The sequence below is a fragment of the Phyllostomus discolor genome, chromosome 3 (genome assembly GCF_004126475.2).
Source record: "Phyllostomus discolor isolate MPI-MPIP mPhyDis1 chromosome 3, mPhyDis1.pri.v3, whole genome shotgun sequence".
Taxonomy (NCBI): domain Eukaryota; kingdom Metazoa; phylum Chordata; class Mammalia; order Chiroptera; family Phyllostomidae; genus Phyllostomus; species Phyllostomus discolor.
The window spans coordinates 84,107,458-84,126,560 of record NC_040905.2 but is presented as its reverse complement, the minus strand read 5'-3'; the positions used below and the strand labels follow the sequence as shown (position 1 = coordinate 84,126,560).

At 42.3% G+C, this 19,103-nt stretch overlaps 1 protein-coding gene across 2 annotated transcripts in view; it reads right to left on the bottom strand.

Annotated features, from left to right (window-relative positions):
• Positions 1-4,065: 4,065 nt before the first annotated feature.
• Positions 4,066-19,103, bottom strand: part of PRDM6 (PR/SET domain 6) — a 103,839-nt gene continuing 88,801 nt past the window's right edge. For both annotated transcript variants that reach the window (XM_036020695.1, XM_028521155.2), the window contains 2 exons: positions 17,997-18,173; positions 4,066-11,219 (listed from right to left, as the gene is read on the bottom strand). In XM_036020695.1, the coding sequence (XP_035876588.1) occupies positions 11,105-11,219; positions 17,997-18,173 (292 nt within the window). In that variant the 3' untranslated portion in view covers positions 4,066-11,104. The remainder of the gene's footprint in view (positions 11,220-17,996; positions 18,174-19,103) is intronic.

Genomic DNA, 19,103 nt, shown 5'->3' with positions numbered 1-19,103 from the left:
GGCAGCACTGTGGAAGCTGGCTGGGCTCTCACGCATGCCTTGGGGTTGGCTGGATGTCAGCTAAAGCTACTGGGGCAGCTTGGCTCAGTTCCAAGTGTCTCTCACCCTGCCTGCCCCCCCCCCCCCCCCCCCCCGCCCAGGCCCTTCTCATGGCCATGAAAGAGGTACAAGAGAGTGAGCAGAAACACACAAAACCTCTGGAAGGCTGAGCTCAGAACTGGCACAGTCACTTTACACACTCTGTTGACCAGCAAGTTCAATGCCAACCCATATTTGAGGTGTGGAGAAAACAGACTCCACCTCTTGTGGCCAAAACTGCAGGCTTACATGACAGAGAGAATGAAAACAAAGAGAAGCAAAGTAAAAGACTATTTAATCATTTAAAATGTTTTCCCCCAATATTTATTCTCCGAGGAATGCACTTTTTAAACGTACCTGAAGCTGGTGGGCTGCATTTTAATGAACTGTTCATAATGCACTCGGATTCTACAATACGCCCTACAATATCCTGAATTTTAACTTAAAACCATAATTTCTTAATAAGACAAAGCTGGAATGCACATGTTTAACTGCCAAGAGCTTTTCTGATCCTTGAATATTTTTGTCATTTGTTGGAGAAAAAAACCAATGATGTAATATTGGACAAATTTTAAAACCATAAACAAATACTACAGCAGAACAGGAAAAAATACCTTTCACAGCCACAGGCAATCAGAGTGGATTAGGAAACGAGCCTTTAACTCTCAAGCTGAAATTTCAAATTTCCAATTTTAAAGCAGTATATGTTTTTTAGTTTAGATTTTGACAAAATGTCAAAAGAAATTTTCAGTGACAAAATTCACAATTGCTGGATTTGAGTCTAACCTGGACACCAAACACTCTGACAAAGCCATCAGCTATCTGCTGCCATTGCCAATAACTTATAATTGGAAGTTAAGTGTTTCTAAATTTAAAAAAAATAATGAAAAGGGAAAAAAAACTGATGAGATGTGGAAACAGACCTATGACTCGAACTATTCATCATGGAGCCAAATGACGAGATTACCTTTCAGGAGAATAATTTGGGGAAAGATTATAGACATTATCATTCCTATAGTTTACATGAAAATAACTATAGTGAATTCTTTAATGTTCTATTTATTATTTAAAACTTACGACAACTCTTTTAAAATATACCTAAAAGTGGCAGGCTGCACATATGCTCCTCGCCATTATATTGTCTGCATACAATGAAAGTTTGAAAAACAAGTAATAGCTAGCAAATGTCTGAAAAGGAGCTTGCCAACCCTGAGAGTCAGCAGAACACAGATTCTGTACAGTCCAGGCATTTAACTGACTCAAGAACAGTTATTAGGAATATAGTCATTTTCCATTGCAAAAGCCACATACAAAGCCTTATTAACCAACGAGACTAAGAGCAAATGAAATGATCTCAGTGGGGAGAATTTCCCCAAAGTAAATTTCACTGTCCACTCCCTGTTTGCAAGATGCTGGGTCACAACCTACATGGTGTGTTAGTTTCCTACAACTGCTGTAACAAATTACCACAAACTTGGTGTCTTAAAACAACAGAAATTTATTATTTCACAGATTTGGAGGCTCCAGCACTTTGAAATCAAGGTGTCAGCAAGGCCTTGCTCCCTCCAAAGCCTCCAGGGGAGAATCTTCCTCGGCTTCTTTTAGTTGCTGGAGGCTGCAGGCATTCCTTGGCTTGTGGCTACTGCCCTCCAATCCCTGCCTCTGTCTTCAGATGGCCATCGGCGTCTTACCCTCTTCTGTCTCTTATAAAGACACATCATTGGATTTGGAAGCTAACTGGATAATAATCCAGGGCTTGAGATATAATTGAGAGCCTTAATTATATCCACAAAGGCCCTTTTCCAAAATAAGGTTACATTCACAGGTTCTGGGTGAACACATTTTGCGGGGGGTACCATCCAACCCACTACAAAGGGAAAAGAGGATGGTAATGACTCAGAAGAGAATACAAACAGAAGCTTAAAATTTTTAAATTAAGTATGTAAAAGATAAAACAGATGATCTCATGTAAAATGTGTATGTGCCTGTGTGCCCACATGGGTAATGACTACCTGAAGGCGAGAACAGGGAAGGAATGGCCTTGTGCAAGCACTTCCCCCTCTATGACATGGTGAGCTGGTGACTAAAAGTTCTGTTTTACTTGCTCTGATAGATACAAAACAATCGATTTTGGCTGTGCCTGGGATTCCAAATAATTAGTATTCCCTTACATGTGCATGCATGTTGTTCATAGATTCTGTACACACACATCTGGTTTTAATTTGGGGATGGGGAAAAGGATTAATCTAAAATAACAGGTGGAAAAAATTTCTGCCAGGCTGTGTTACCCCTTTAAATGATAACAAAAATCACCTCTCTAACTTGTTGACTTGGCCTGGCCTTCTTTCTAGGTCTCTGTGGGCCTCATACCGAGTCATAAACAGGAAGAGAAGCACCTGTTACCCACCACGTCCCATTCATTTTTGTATGTAAGCGTCTTAGCACATAGACATTTAGAAGTATCTGCTATGTGATATGATTGAGTGGATAAACAATGAACACAAGTTGTCCGAGGACTAGAAGTCACACTAGAGCTACTTAGAACTGTCCCAACCATGAGGCTGAAAACCAGAACAACCCCCTTGCCAGGCCCTGCCCTCCCCTGACTGAGAGGCACTGAACTGAGTCTGCATTCTGACCGGAGACACTAGTGACACAGGCGAACAGTGCCATGTGCATCCCCAGAGCACCCTTTCCTTAAAGAATCTGCAGAGTAAGACTAATTTTGAAAGGGTGCTCTGATGTAATGTTTCGGATGTAATCTTTCCTCAAGAAACATTTGCACATCACTCTTGGGCAATGGGCAATCTATGTGGTGCCACAGAGGAAGCAGGATAACATTCAACTCCTTGCTTTCAGACTGGGGCTGGCTGCTGAGCACGGCCACGCTGGGGAGTCAGCATCCTCGTCAGACTGTGTGGTTGTTTTCCCTTGCCTTACACTGGACTGACCCTGATGCTTGTGGAAAGGATGAGCAACCTAAAAATGGAGTATAAACCCCCAAACTGAAAAATTCCTCCTTCCGGCTGCGTAAGCCAAAAAAACCTTGGAGTCCTCTTGACTCCTCTCTTTGTCTAACATCCCACAGCCAGTTCGTCAGTGAACCCTGTCACTCTCCCAAATACACCCAGAATTTAACCACTTCCTGCCTCCCGCACCACCAGCATCCTGGCAGAAGACACAACCATTCCCCACGGGTATTGATATGCCCTCCTAACCATCTTCCATCTTCAGCCCATATTCCCCTACAGTCTATTCTCAACAAGCAGCTAGAATGATCCTTTTCAGTCAGAGCAAGCCCCACCTCTGCTCTGGCCAGTTTTTCCCACCTTGCTCAGAGGAAACAGCCAAGTTCTCAGCCTTCAAGGCTCTAACGGCCCAGCCCACTTGACCTCTCTGACCTCTCTTCCTACAACTTCCCCCTCTGTCACCCACTCCAGCCTCAGTGTCCTCCCTGCTGTTCCCTGAAGCTCAAATACTTTTTCTCAGAGTAAAGTGGAATGTTATTCTCTACAGACCAAGGGATCAATCAAACAGCTGACTTTGGCTTTCTGACTGAGAATCACATGGCCCTGAATATTCAGAAGGATCCCAGACCCAGGCCACTCTTATTAGAGCAAGAACTATCTGCTCTCCTCCAAGTGTTACGGGGGCCAGAGATCAGATATCAAGTCCGCTCTGCCAGGGACACTGTGGCTGGGCCTGTGCATATAAGTTTCCTTGAGAACGGACGTGAGTCAGCTGAGCAAATGAGCAGGCAAGCACACCGGCGAGGAAAAAGAGCGGCTACAAACATACCTGAATAAACCAGGGGACTGCATGTTAACAATTATTCTGTTAGCTGGTGCTACAAGCATTCTGTTTTCCAAGCTGTGCTTTCTCCAGAAGAGTTTGTTGACATCCTACTACCTAAGCTGCAAACTGGAATCAGGCAGTTGAAAAAACAACCAACATAAGACTGAAAAGACAGATAACCATCAACAGATCGAGTCAGCACAGGAATGTTTTATTAATCAAATATATTTACATTTCTGGGTCAATTATCTCTAAAAGTGTGCCTGTTTTTCATTTAAACATAATGTAATCCCAGTAGATTCTATCATAAGAGTACAGCTGCATGCATGATCTCATTGGTCCTTTGTAGTTTTTCTTTTAAGGTGTGCATTCAATAAAGCTAAAAAACATAAGCAAACTGTTTACCGTTCTAACTTCAGGATAATCATTCTTGTCATATCAGGGGTCCTCACAGCCAATGCTCCTCTCCACCCACAGCAAGCTTCTCCTCATTCTCTTGACTGACTTGTTGAAGCTTTCCAAACCTCAAAAAACAGAAATTGAACACTAACCCTAACCATTTTAACTGGTAGGGAGATGGAGAGAGACATATTTCTACTCCAATGTGGATCATTTATAGTAAATTTAAAATCAGCCTATTAAGGAAACTTACACAATGCCTTGATAGCATCTAAATATCATATTTCTAGTAGCATACTATTACAAAGCTAGATGCCTTCCCCTTAATATAACAAAATAAATCGACTTGGTGACATCAAGTTTATAAAGTCATCTTGCTTGTCTGAGCCCAAGTTTTCCTTAGTGTCTGAGTCACCACCTTGGCCTTTGCATTTGTATTAGGAGAAGGAAGCCTCTTTCATGGAGTACTTACACCTTCCCAGGAAAAGAATTATGCCTCTAATTCTGCTATTTCATCGTTTCCAAGTTGGGAGAAACTTGAGCATGTGTACGAGATTGTTCAGAGAAAGTAAGTCGACAGAGGTTATATTTTCACGTTAGATAATGCTTGAAAAAGGACCAAGAGGGACGATGAGTCGGTGGACATTTGGTATGAAATTGCTGCTCTCACCGACATGTGGTGATCACCTGCTGTGACAGGATTTTTTTTTAACTCCAAAGAGTTCTGCTGTAGAAATAGATCTCGAACTTGTTGAAGTTTATATAGAGATTGTTTTCAGTTGGGAGTGATGTGCCAAGCGCTGGGAGAGAAAGGCAGCAGCGGGGATGTTTCCCAAGGCAGGAAACAGGAAATACCAACCGCAGCCTACCATGTTTGACTGACAGGGAAGGCGTGTTCACCATTTTCATAAAGAAATGTGCCTCTTAGCATCTGAATTTGGGAGAAAGTAGCATAGATTTCGGTTTCAATACCATGGTAAAGAAGCGCCTTGTAATCAAGTCAGTTCATAAAGAAATTTTGTAAACTGCCTTTTTGAACACATCTTATATAGTCTCGTCTAGATTGTGCCTGAGACCTTGAACTGGTTCCTGGAATGGCGTCATTTGTGCCTTTGACAAACCAAAACTGACTCCAGCCTTCCTAGCTCAGTGCTTTAAACCAACAGGCTGACCATGTAAGCTCATATTCTTAATGGACACAACTGCATGATTACTCCACTGATGCCTGAAACACAACTCACTTAGCATTCGGTGAGAACAAAGAAATAAAACTAGATCTCACGCAGCCTTGTTCGGGAAGGGTTTCATTTGTCCGTAGTGTTCAAGGTGACTTCTTCATTCTCGGCCACTGCCCAGCATCACCTGCCTTCCTGCCTGATCCCGTGTGTCCTAATGTGTGTCACACACTCGAGAGGATTTTTTTCTTTTAATGTGGAATTTTAGTTGCATATTTAAAAAAATAAAAACAATGGGGTATTTGAAACTCTGCTGTCCAGCAGCACAGATTCAGGGGCTACAAGGTCAGCAACTACAATGACGTATATTTTAAGAGTATTTTAGCATTAGTGATGGTATTGTTTCCACAAACACGTTTTATAAATAAATTATACTTGTGTTTATTTTAAAAAGCTCTTGTTCTCAGAAAAAAAATCTTGGAATGAGGAAGTATTTTCCCTTTAAAAAAAAGTTACTGCCATGTGGTTTTGGAGGAGGAAAGAGTAAAGAAGCAGCTAAGATTAAGTACATATGAGAAAGGGATAATGACAGTGTCCTTGTCACAGAGCAACTGAGGGTTGGATGATCCCTACGACACAGTTACAACAGTGCCGGACAGTAACTGCACAGGATAAGTTGCTATCATTATTGTCATTCCCATCTACATCTCAGGGAATAAGCTTGGACTTTATTTTTCCATTAAAATCTACTCAACAGTCTCTTTCATAATTCCAAGTACAATAGTAGCTTCTCAGTATACAGGGAAGACAATCCAATAGTATTATGTCTTTGCTCTGTTTTCTTACATTTTTAATCATTCTTCATATTGGTCTGATGAAACAGCTGATATTCATTACTGAAAAGACAAAACAAAATAAATATTTTAAATGTTAAACACATTCGTAGATTACAGGCTAAACATCTGTGGCAAAGCTTCCACAGATAAAGCAAAATTTTCAGTTTGGCTCTCTCTCTGTGCTCAGTTGTACTCCACAGCTGATCACTAGGTTTGTAGAATCTCATCTTTGTGAAGGTCTGGAATACTCAGCTCTTCCTCGGCCTCCACCTGTTGTTTGTGGTCATTCAGATAAGTGCTAGTGATGGGAAAACCTCAGACTCGTGGGTGGGTAAGTACCCAAACATCCAATCACTTTGTAAAATGTCTCCAAACCTCTTCACCTTGAAAGGATCCTGACAAACAAATGACTTTTCTGGAACCTACTTTATCACTTAAAGAAGCCTATCTCTCAGTATCTTTCCAGGCTGGTGTCAGGAATTAGTGAAGACTGAGGGAGATGATGGAATTCACAGGAAGAAAAGAAAGTAGAAACTAACTTTTTTGCTAATGTGCTTCTTTAGCTGGTTATTCCTGGCCTGGTTTCTGCAGGCACGTGCAGTCTTACTACGAGAATGATGGATCTGCTCCTGAACACCAGGCTGCTGGGGCCAGCTCAGGGCAACCCACTGACCATCCCTGGGTGCTCCCCGCCTTGTGCGATGGTCACCATTTTAAACAATTCAACAGACACTTGCATTTCAGTTTTTAAATTCATGCACAACAAATATGGCAATAAAGCTACTTCTAATATGAAAAGCAATTAAATATCAGTTTTTCACATGAACAACTCTTATAAACAGAGACCAGCAATTAGCTTTGCAATGATGTACCAGGGACCTGGGACCTCAGAGGGTGACATTCCTCCCATGAGCAGCTCTAGCCCTGTCCCTGTTTGCTGCCTTATCACTGGGAGAGGGTCAGAAAACCTCTGCAGTCCTGGCCCCGATTCTGGGATCTTGATATTGTTGCTAAGAACCAACAGCCCAGTGGGTCAACCAAAAACAACCAAGTGGTGCATCTTAACTTGTTTTGAAACATGCTCCCTTCTGGTCCTCAGCTGAGCTTACGTTCCTCTGCTCCTCCCAAATGCAGCAATCTCTGTAACTTCACTGAGACAATGGTCTCCGGACTAAAACACCCATGCTACTTAGCCTGCCACTGATGAAGAGAATATTATTTTCTCACCAATAGCCACATAAGTAATGCTGCTTGATAGCACCTACGGTGGGCTCTTACACAAACAAGAGTTCAACAAATGCTTCTTGAGTAAATTATTAAACAAGGAACCAACTGGTGAAAAAAATTGGATGAGTTGGTACATGTTTGTAAATCTTTGCACGTCTGGACTAGAATGAGATGTTTCCAAGTTATAATCTAATACATTGTAAGGCCTGTGAGGACAGGAGTGGTATCATAATCTTTTGATGTGATTTAAAAAAAGTTTCCCCACGTAAGGTTACACTTGAATGGACATTTGGTAAATATTTACTAATTGGATCAAATTATATAAATTACACAAGATTCAGCTTTACAGCTTTAATTACCCACAGTAACTTGATAGGTACTCTGAAAAAAAAGTCATTTTCAACAACAAAGACAATTAAAATGGAAAGCTTAAGAAATCATGTGCATTTCCTGGGGAAAGTCTTCAGGTTTGCTGAAGATAGAGTTACTGAGATAGTTCAGAAGTGTGATGTCTGCAGCCCCAGCCCTGATCCTCTGCACCTTGATGTCTCAGTGACATTAGCCTTTGGTTCAGACTCGCAGCCAGCCCAACAAACATGTGCTGGGATAATTAGTCTTATTCTGGGGGGAGGTCTGCCTCCATTGATAGAGATGGGCAGAGAGAGCTTGCTTCACAAGCCAAACGCTGATTCAGCTCTGATAGTCTCCCTCTCTCATCTTGGCTGTCTTCTCTCCTTTGGTCAACGATTCAGAGCTTTTATTCTCTTTATACCATGATTCCTTAGGAAGCTGCTAGTAAGGGAGACTGTTAAATCTTTAGAACTGCAGTTTCTATGACCACTTGCAAGAGAATACCTTTTGATTTTACATAGTGAAGGCTAAAGCAATTTGGGGGAGGTTTTAAAGAAAACCCCCTCCCTGGAACATACTTCAAGTAAAAGCGTTTGGGACTCAAATGATCTCACCACCTGCTTCAAGGGTCCAAGTCAGTTTGCAAGTGTAGGCCTGCCCTGTGGGCAGGTGGCCTAGGCTGGGCAGCTAGAATCTGGTAACGGCTCAGCGATGTGAAAATTGTACATGTACCCAATTTTCCATTTGTTAAGTAGAAAATAATTTTTAACCAAATTTGGTGAATAATATACATGCCAAAAATTTCTCTCACTAATAAAGGAGAGAAAGGAACTTAAATGGACCAGAAGGCTAAAAGAATCTCTTGGTACAGAGGTTACTGCCCTCCCTATTAAGTGAAACTTGGGATCAGCTGGCAAAACCATGAGAGCAGCAGAGACTTTTGTTATGAAAACCTCTCCCGTGCCAGACATCAAGAGCAGAGTGAAGGCTTCCCTTTCTTGCATGGAGAGAAACTAGTGAAAACTGAGTGGGGTGCACTGTATTCAATTATGAAGTGAAGCAAATGACAACTAGTTTTTCTTGCAGAAAAAAATGTATTAAAAACATGCAGGTAACTCCCTTTTTATTTTAAAAAAGTACAACCAAGTGTTTCAGCCTTAGTAAATGGAACATCTTGCTCATCTGTGTAGCCGATCTGTCATGGTCTTGCAGGTTTGGGGTTGATGTGGCTACATATTCTTTCCACCCTTCCCACTGCCACACGTTGTTGGCAAATGTCTCCATTACCTGCAGTGAGGAGCAGTAACATCAGAACGCATCCCTGTCTACCAGAAAGAATACTTTCAATCAGCAACATAAAACAGTAGTATAAATAGCTTAGTACTTGCATGACAAGCAGCCAACAAGAATTGGGAGAAAGTTCTAGATGAATGACTTGAGATTGGACACTGGATGTCAGAATTAGCCAAGCTCCTCTTTGGGGCTTAGAGAGAGAGAGAGAGAGAGAGAGGGATCTATAAATTACAAACACAATTAGCAAAGCCCTGTTTCATTCCATTTTGAATGTGGCAGGGACACTAAGGGATGAGGAAGCAAAATTAACCGCTGGGCAGGAAGATTTTCTGAGAACCAAATACATGATCCACTAAACTGAACCAGGCAGTCTCCTTCCTTTCAGTGGTTAGTTCAGTGACGCATCTCATACTTTTGTTGAGGGAAGAGCTTGGGAGGGCTAAAGGATACAGAGCTCTTTAAAAGGTAATGCTCTGTTACCAGGTGACCAAAAAAATCTACAAAGAGAGATTTGCTGCTATTAAGTAGGCATTCTAGATAAAAGTTTTATCTACACTGGCCATCAAGGTAGACTCAGTCTCTGATGCGCTGCTGTGACCTAAGGGACGAGAGCACAGAAGCTGTTGTTTCTTCCTGAAGTTGAATCATGTCATGTAGTGTGACCCAATTTTATTGAGCATCATTGCCGAATGACCAAAAGGCTCACTGGTTAAACTCACTTTCCTAGCAGTCAATCAAAGGACAGCGCAATTGTGAACATAATTCTTCTTTCAATAATGGATTGGGACTGAGAGAAGAATATTATCAGAGGCCACAGGAGACAGAAAAGGAATTCCTATTGATAAAACTAGCTGTTCCTGGGCAGCCGGTTCTAACCAAAACCCTCTCCATGGTCCGCTTCTCCATGTTTCCTTGTCTGGGTTACTCTCACCCATTCTGCAGAAATGCCCCTGCAGACTCAGGAGGGCCTCCCAGGCTTCCCCTAGATGAGGAAGGAAAATGGAACTGCTTGAAAGGGACCTGACAATGGGGCTAGGCACTATTTTTGCTCACATAGTCAACACTTTCATGGACACAACAAAAACAAAATTACTTGAAGTCTAATACCTTATATTCAGCCTCATACCGAAGAACTTTTATTTTTGTTGTTTTTTAAAGCTAAAATGTTATTGAAAACAAAATTTTCTCAACTAGCTGCTTCAGAACAATATAATGTATTATGAAGCTCCGTACATTGTAAATGTTTTTGAAACAGGACAAAGTACGTTCCCCATTTTTTTTCTTGAATTTTGAAATTGAAACCATTGTCTTCCATTTCCAGGCTCTTCTGCATCAAGACCGAGCTGTTGGATGGAAGGAGCCACGTGAAAAGTGCATGAGGAGTGAGCGTGGAGAAACAGAAATGGAATGCCCGTGGGGCTGAGGACGGCACCTGCTGAGTGAAGGCTCTTGCTTCTCCTTCCACGGTCCCCACCGGGGCAGCCCGCGCCTGGCCACGCAGAACCGAAACAGCAGGAAGAAGGGCTGTACAATGGGTCCCCTTGAATCATGCTACTCAAAAAAGGTGCAATGAGAAACAAGTCCCTGTGCATTCTCAGTCAAACTGTGGGCAGAAGAACCCATATGATTCCTCCCTTTGGTATTAAATAACAGTTTTAAAAAAGCTTTTTAGAAACAAAGCAAATACATGGTGGTACTGGAACCGTTGGCCATCTCAGGTTAGTTGTCCACTGAAATAAGTCTAATCCCTAGTCATAAATAAATAATCTTTTTCCTGGTCTGACTTCCATGCCAGGATCAATATCTCTTAACATCTTACTTATTTTATTACTGCTTTTGGTTTTCTGGGACTGATTGAAAGTTGCTCAGAGGAAATCTTTGGTTTTGCTTAAGTGTCCGTGACATTTAATCATGACTTTCCTTGCAGTTTAATTCCAACCAGTCAATCAGTTAATCCACTTCGATTGATTCTGGGCTCTCGGTTATTGGCTTGCACTCATTGGGCATCCGCTGGTGTCGGCTCAGCTGGGTGGCCTGTGTGAAGCTCCTCTCACACCTCTCGCACCTGGTGGAGGCAAGAGAGAAAATTGAGACCAGGGAGAGGGGCCTGCAGGGTGATGGGCGTCCTCTCATCCTGCCTAATCAGAACAGACACTCCAAAGTGGCTTCAGATTTTCCCGGCGCAAGTGGTTTAATTGGTGGCTCCTTCCAAGGCCTGGATGCCTGTGATGGGACAAAGCCCGTCTGATGCAGAACAGAGGGATCTGTCAATAGGCAGGGGGAAGGTGATTTCTCCAGAGAGCCCTGTCCTGCTGCAGCTCTGATCACTGTCAGTTCAAATAGATAAAGAACAAAAAGAGATTTTTAGGAGTGAGCCATCAAAGCAGCAGCTTGTCTGCAGTTTTCTGCTCCGTAACCCGAAAGAGAAATTGATGACAAATAGAATTTCACCTGCTGCTAATTTAAAATCAGGAATCCTGCTCCCCTCAAAACAGCAGCCAAGGAGTGATCATCTCAGAATTTGGAAACCAGAGGAAGCAATGCATTAGTTTGCGGTGACTATGCAGGGTGGGTGTGGGTAGTTGCTTTTGTGCAAAAGTTTTGTTATGGCATTGCAGCCCAACTGAACTCAGGATTGAAGCAATGTTTGTGGTTGGGTAGGAGGTAAAAAAATCTACAATAAAACAATGTTTGTATGGTTCAAGAAGTGTACCCTTTCAGAAAGTACAGCGGAAAATCGTCCTTGTGGGCCGTAATTAAGGGGCAGTGTCTGAGGAGGACAAAACTGGTTTCATACTTGAAGACTGTCTCCTCTCCTTAACTTAAAAAAAAAAAGACTGCAATCTAGAAACACTGGCCTGACCTCTCTCCCAGCCAACACACATTTACTAACTTGATGGCTATTCAATCTGCAAAACACGCGCCCATGCGTGCGTGCGCACGCGTGCACACACACACACACGCACACACAAACTGGGCAGCAACAGGCCACAGGGCTTCCCGTCACCACCCTACAGTCGGGAGCACTGGCCGAGCACCCGTTAGGGTGCAGTCACCACCGCAGCCATCCCCTTAACATCCTCTCTGCAAACCTTTGGAGGGAAAGATATTCAGGAGAGCTGCAGACTAGGGTCTCATTTAAATAACACAACCTTTGGTCCCAGGTCCCCGCACTATTGGGCATGTGGCAAAAATCATCATGAGGAAGTCCATATTGCCCTATCATGTGCGTGTGTTTTGTTACCAAGAGAGAAGTCCTCTCCTTTTTAGTAAATTATGCAAAGTCCCTTGCCACAGAAATAACTACCTATCAAAATAGAACACACCCACCCACTCTGGAGATCCGAGCACATTTCTGGCCGGTGTGTGGCTACCAGCCTTGGATTTTTCAGGGCTCTGTGCCAGCAGAGTGTGTCAGGGTGAAGAAGTTGTGTTTCTTTGATTGTCTTTAGGGGAATATTTTTAGCAGCCTGTTCCACTGTTAAAAACTGCACTGTGATCTTGACAAATGTATAATGTCAGCTTTAATGTATCAGACCTATCAGCTCAATGAAAATAACTCAGAAGTATTGATCAGCTAATGATTTTTGGTGTATTCATTAACGTCCATGGGCAGCTCATCCCCTCTCCAGAGCTCCTGAGGTGCTGATGACATGTTAGTGAATTGCTGATTGTTTATTCGAAAACTGATTAGTTACTGGATTAGTGTGTCAAAATATACTACCTTTCATTGCTTGACAAACTTTCAAATTATTATATTCCTTTTTTTTTATTATGAAGCCCTGGAATCAATTTCAATGAAAGTAGAACAGTTTGAATAATTATGAGGAATGACAATGTACCTGGGTCACATTTTTGTACTTCTAACCTGTGACTTAGAATATAAAGAATTCAAAAGCAGGAAGTTCCGTGCTTCACTGAAGGCAATGTGTATGTGTGTATGTAATATTTAAACATCCAGATTGGACAGAGACATTAAAAAGAGGGTTACATTTTTTTCTCAAGTGTTTGCCTAAATGCCTCACAGCTATTTACTCAGGGAAACATTTGTTGTAATAGTTAGGAAATTACTAAGTCAGATCTAACCATGGCATGAGATCATTACTGAAAACTCATCTTTAGTGCCATCTGCCCACAAGTGTGAGTAAAACCACATGTAGAATGAGGCTACTAGAAACATCTATGTGGTCTGGGAATTAGAATACAATTTGTATTAATGAAGAAGTAAGGAGAGCTAGATATAAAAACACTTTTTAAATAAAGGAAGGACCTCAGTTTTATGTATATCATCTTTAATTGTAGAAAAATTTCCTTCACAAGTTATTTTCATAGCTTAACAACACTCATCAGAAGGACAGACTCAATGCAAATACCTAGATGCTAGCAGGTTGGGTCTGGACATCAGCTGGGTTGGCATTTAACCCTGAACTACGATCCCAGATGAAGGACTGGGCACCTCTAAGCCTGGACTTCATGCAGGGGAGCAGAATGAGGAGGAGAGAGAGGTGCAGGTAATGAGCTGGGAGCAAAGAAATGCTCTCACACACAGGATCCTCTTCATGGTGATGACGTCACAGCCTTGAAGGGAATATCCCAGGAACAGTGAAGTGGAAAGTCAGTGAAATATTTCAGCAAAGAGAAAGTCCCAACTTTCTACCAGTATGGGTGTTTTAATTAGACTTGATTTCCTTTTAGATTTGAGATCATTCTTTACTTACTGTGATGACTGACTGGATTATAGGACAGGGAGTTTAACAATTACCATCTGAAATTGACAGAGATGCAAAATAAGGTCAAGTTCTGTTACTTTCTGTGCCTCTACAAGCTGTCAAAAAACACTTGGATTGAACTACACTGAATAGGGCTTCGCACATAGGATGTGCTCCATGCATACTTCCTGATGTACATTTTTAATTTGTTTTGATTTTTCCTAGATCTTATTATGGTTTAAGTGTTCTCTGGAATACCCTTCGATTTTGTTTTATACTGAGCCACAGTGTCTTTCCTTAAGGTGAAACGCAATGATGACTACTCTCCCTGCCTCTAACAGAAGCAGAGAGCCTCTGCAGCGGCGAGTCTTGCTCTCCCCGCACACAGGAGCCAGGCATGAAGCAGCGCATGCGGGTCCTCCGGGGCAGAGCACCTGCCCTAGAAATCTTGAAAGACTACCTTTAGTAATAGGGGAGAAAGGATTTCTCATTGCAAAGAATAAGTTTTAGACTGCTAATTTCCTTTATTTCCTTCCCTTCCTCCCTTCCTCCCTCCCTCCTTCCTTCCTTCTCTTAATAAAGTGCTTGGCAATTGCTGTTACATGAAATTATGTCTTGCTTTTGTTCCGTGACATCCAGTCTCACGGTACAACTGAAAGCTGAGACCTTAAATACAATTCTTGATGTGCATTTTTCCTATGTGCTCCTTTACCTTGGGAACGCTAAGTCTACAGACAAGTTAGTTACTGACAGGCCCAGGATCTACCTAAAGCTCGGGGATGGAGCTATTCAGTGGGAATTCAGCCCATCAGACTATAAGGCAAAGCCTGGAATGTAACTGATCTCTTAATGCCAAATCTTCTCCAGCCTTGTCTGGATGGCAACAATCTTGATGTGCCTTGAAAAACCATGTCTCAGCAGAAGGTTTCAGAGGCTGGAAGGATGTGGCAGGCTCAGTCTCGCTTGGCCCATTAGAATTTGGGGACTGAGCCACTTGGGGCATCTATTTGGAAGCAGCCCAAGGCTGATAGTTTAGGGTTGTACATCTTTTACAAGATTCTTTTCCTTCTTTGCGACATTGTTTAAGCCAATAGCCATTAGTTGAAGCAGTAAAGTTAACTGTTGTGGTGAAACCCATTTTACTGACTAATCTGCAACAAAAGTTGTTTTTTGAATGTTTGTCTTATAATCTTGTAAAAAGATATCTTCATAATATTTACAAATGTCCATGGGCTGTAAATATATCCATGAGCTGTGGTTGGAAGATTCTCAAACTCCCTTGGGACAGTTCAACCCTGACCACTCTGTTTGTGTACACTGAAGGTTTGGCTTTCCGTCTCCTAGAAGATGTTAAAATCTTGCACTTATAAAATAAGTGTACACTCACTTCTACCCCAGGAATATATATTTCATAAGTTAAAAACAAATCCCTATACCAGGTGGTTAGCCTTAATAAAAGTAGACCCAGAAGAAACTAAAATACACACATAGCGTCTAATCCACCCAGCTCTGGCTGTTTACTCATTATGTCCCCACACAAAATTAGGTGACGGTCACAAAAACATAGTTTTAGAAAGGAGAAAGATAAAATTGGTGAAGACCTTCAAAATAGTAATCTGATGAATTAAAAGTAAGTTAAAGTGGCAACTCTATTGGAAACATGACAAAAACAGGGTGTTAAAGAAAAAAAATTGAGTGGAGTCAACGAGGTTACACATAAGTAACACCTTAACATTAATAGAAATCTATTTCCCATTTTGACCCTGAAACCTCTTCAATTAATTACTAAAATCTATTTACACAGCAACAAGGTAAAAATCAATCGGATCCCTGGCACTGTGTCTGGCTGGCTGCCCTCTCTAATACAAGGGCCAGAGGACTGTCAGTCCTGCATCTCTGTTAAGAAGCTCTCTTGCTCACACGCTCCTGGGAAACGTGCCACTGTCAGCTTCCACACCAGAGTGGCGGGGAGGCCAGAACCTGTGAACCCCTCTTAGAATCAGGCCCAAGGGCAAGTACAGAGTGCACTTTGCAGGACACAAACACCTGTGATAGGGAACTCTGGGGATGTGCCAACCCACCTCGCCCTTAGACCAGTGTCTCAGACCCAGAGGTCTATCTCAGACCCAGAGGTCAGAGCTGGTTGGCTTAGCACAGGCTCAATTTTAGAACCCACCCAGTTCCCTTAGCCAGATGTCTTTATGCAGTGAACAAGCTGCATGTATATACAAAGATGAAAATGAAGACTATTTTTATTACTCATATCATCAATTAAATCACAATGAAAAACAGTTAAGAATAATGAATAAAGGTAACTAATTCACAGGAAGATGAGTGAAGAAGACAACCTTTCATAAGCTCCCTGCTCCGCTGGCAGAACAATGGTGGCAGGACCCAGACCAGCAGGACTCAGCTACCCTTCTCCACCTGAGCACCATGGCAACAGCCATGCCCAGAGGTTCAAAGGGAAACTCATGGGTAATGAGTGTCTGGGAAGACTTGGCATATATTGAGCAAGGGGATTCGTCTCCTACTACCAAATTACTTCCTTTCTTGCTTGATCTTGTCCTATGAAGGTATGGCAAACAGTCTATGTATCTATGCCCTTTTAATTTTCCTTCTGAATTAGGGAAAGCCAGTATGGTAAATGAGTAAAGAGAGATGTCAGAGGGCTGAACAGAAAAGAGTCCATTTCACAGACAGTAAAAACAGTTTTGAGACAACTGTCACACACACTACTTCACATATGCTACCTGGACTACCCAAATGGTCTTTTCTCTTTCTATGCCTGGAAAACTCCTACTTATTCTTCAAAACACATCTCAGAAACAAAATAAAACAAAACAGAAACAGACTCATAGACAAAGAGAACAAACTGATGGCTGCCAGAGGGCAGGGGTAGGGGGTGTTGGGGAGCTGGGTAAAAAGGTGAAGAGATTAAGGAGTCCACACTGGTAGTCATGGGGATGTAAAGTACGGCACAGGGAATACAGTTAATAACACCGAAATAACTATGTATGGTGCCAGGTGGGCACTAAAAATACAGAGGTGAAACACTTTGTAAAATATGTGACTATCTAACCACTGTGCCGTATACCTGAAACTAAAACAAAATAATACTGAATTAAACTGTAATTGAAAAAAAAATTAGAACCCCCCCAGACATCATCTCCTCCAGATGGCACTGATTACTCCACTTCTGTGGCACTCTGAGACACTGCACATACATGTCTTACCGTGTTTCACTTTTGCACTTTATACTCTACATGGTAATACTTGTTTATCAATTGGGCTCCCCCATAAACTATGAGGCCTTCAAAGACTGGGGGGGCTAGTATGAAAGAAGGTGCTCGGTAAATATTTGCTGAATAAATGGACACATACATAAACGAATGAATGAATGAGTGAGTGAATGAGTGAGTGAGTAGGCCATTCTGCATGATCCAGATGTCCAATCTTTTCACGATTGTGCTATAAATAGAAACATTCTCTCTCACTCAGCCAAAGCCCTCGGAATTCAGTTCCACCTGTTTCCACATCCCCTGAATCTTCAACAACTCAGACAAGCCCTGTGTTTGTTTTGTTTTTATTTTTTCACCAACATGGTAATTCTGAGATCCAAAAGGCATATGGAAGAGTTGCAAGTTGACTGCTATAATCTATTCAAACCTCTTTAGTACACAGGAAAGAGAAGGGAAACAGTTCACCAGAATCCCCAGGGTTCAAGTTCCTCAAGAGATGTCCTAAGCTGTGGCCATCCTGCTGATGGTCATGGGCTTGCTGATGGCCATAAGATGGTACTCTGAGACCGAGCTCCTAGCTCCAGTTCTAGAAGCACAGATCCTTAGGAGCTAGAAAGAATCTTAAAATGACTTACTCCTACTTCTTTATTTTACTGATGAGTAAACAGACCCAGAAAGATTGTCTCCTGTCCAAGGTTGAAGAGCTCGAGCAAGAATCGCTATGTAGGTTTCCTGACCTCATTTTCCAAACGCTAGCCACTAAACAAGCAGGTCCTTTACAGCCTGGACATCGACCTTCCTAACTGAGCTGGGTGGCACCGATCTGCCCCGTCTGCGAGTTCATGGAACAAGCTAGGAGGAAGATGGGGTGAAACGTTAGCCACTACTTACTTGAAGGGCTTCTCTCCAGTGTGGGTTCGGATGTGGTTGTTGAGAGTGGTGGCCCCAGCAAAGGCACGGCCACAATAGCCGCACTTGAAAGGACGGTCACTGGAGTGAGTGACCACGTGGTTCCTCAGTTCTGAAGGCTGGGAAAAGGACTGGGAGCAGTGACCACATTGGTAGGGTCTGAAACAAATAAAGAGACTGCCTGGTCATTATTTGCTATGTTAGTCAGTGGACATCAGCATCGTGAAGCACAGGTCACCACTTCTTGTTGACATTTTCGGTTTTGCATAGCACTTTGGCCACTGGGTTCCCATTACCTTACTTGTTGCCACAGGAACAAAATTCACAGAACTGCTGAGACATTAATTCCCAAACAATTATTTTTTTCTGGTATTAACTTTACCATTTTAAGAGCCCCTGCTTTCTTGTTTCTTTTGCCTCCACCAGGCAAATATTAATGTACTGGGGGGAGCGTGGAGAGGACAGACTTGACTAACTGGAATTTTACAAGTCAATATATAATTGACTCTCATAATTTTATAGCACTTTTAACTTTTCAAAAGGGCTTAGAATCACTTATCTAGTGTAATCTTTACAAAAATCCTCTGGGGCAGGCAAAACGATCCTTATTATCTATGTCCTTTCAGAAAACTGAGGATAAACTTTCCTCACAGGAAATAAGCTCTTGATGCCAAGGACAGGGTTGTCCAATCTGTAGCCCGCAGGCTGCATGTGGCCCAGGATGGGTATGAATGTGGCCCAAAACAAAATCATAAATTTACTTAAAACATTATAAGATTTTTGTTTCTGTTAGTGTTTGTGTATTTAATGTGTGGCCCAAGACAACTCTTCTTCTTCCAGTGTGGCGCAGAGATGCCAAAAGATTGGACATCCCTGCGCATCTGGATCTTCTTCTAAGCGTCAGGTAAACACACAGGGGGACAGCCTGCTGCGTGCGTGTTTCAGTAAACACTGAACTCCCTCAGGATCTGTCCACAGCACAGCCTCAGCTTGCAGTTGTCTGATGTCACACAGAGGAACACAGGTAAGCACCAGATTTACTTCTTTGTAAATTAAATCCTGACTTCTATTTACTCCCCCCCAGCGAAT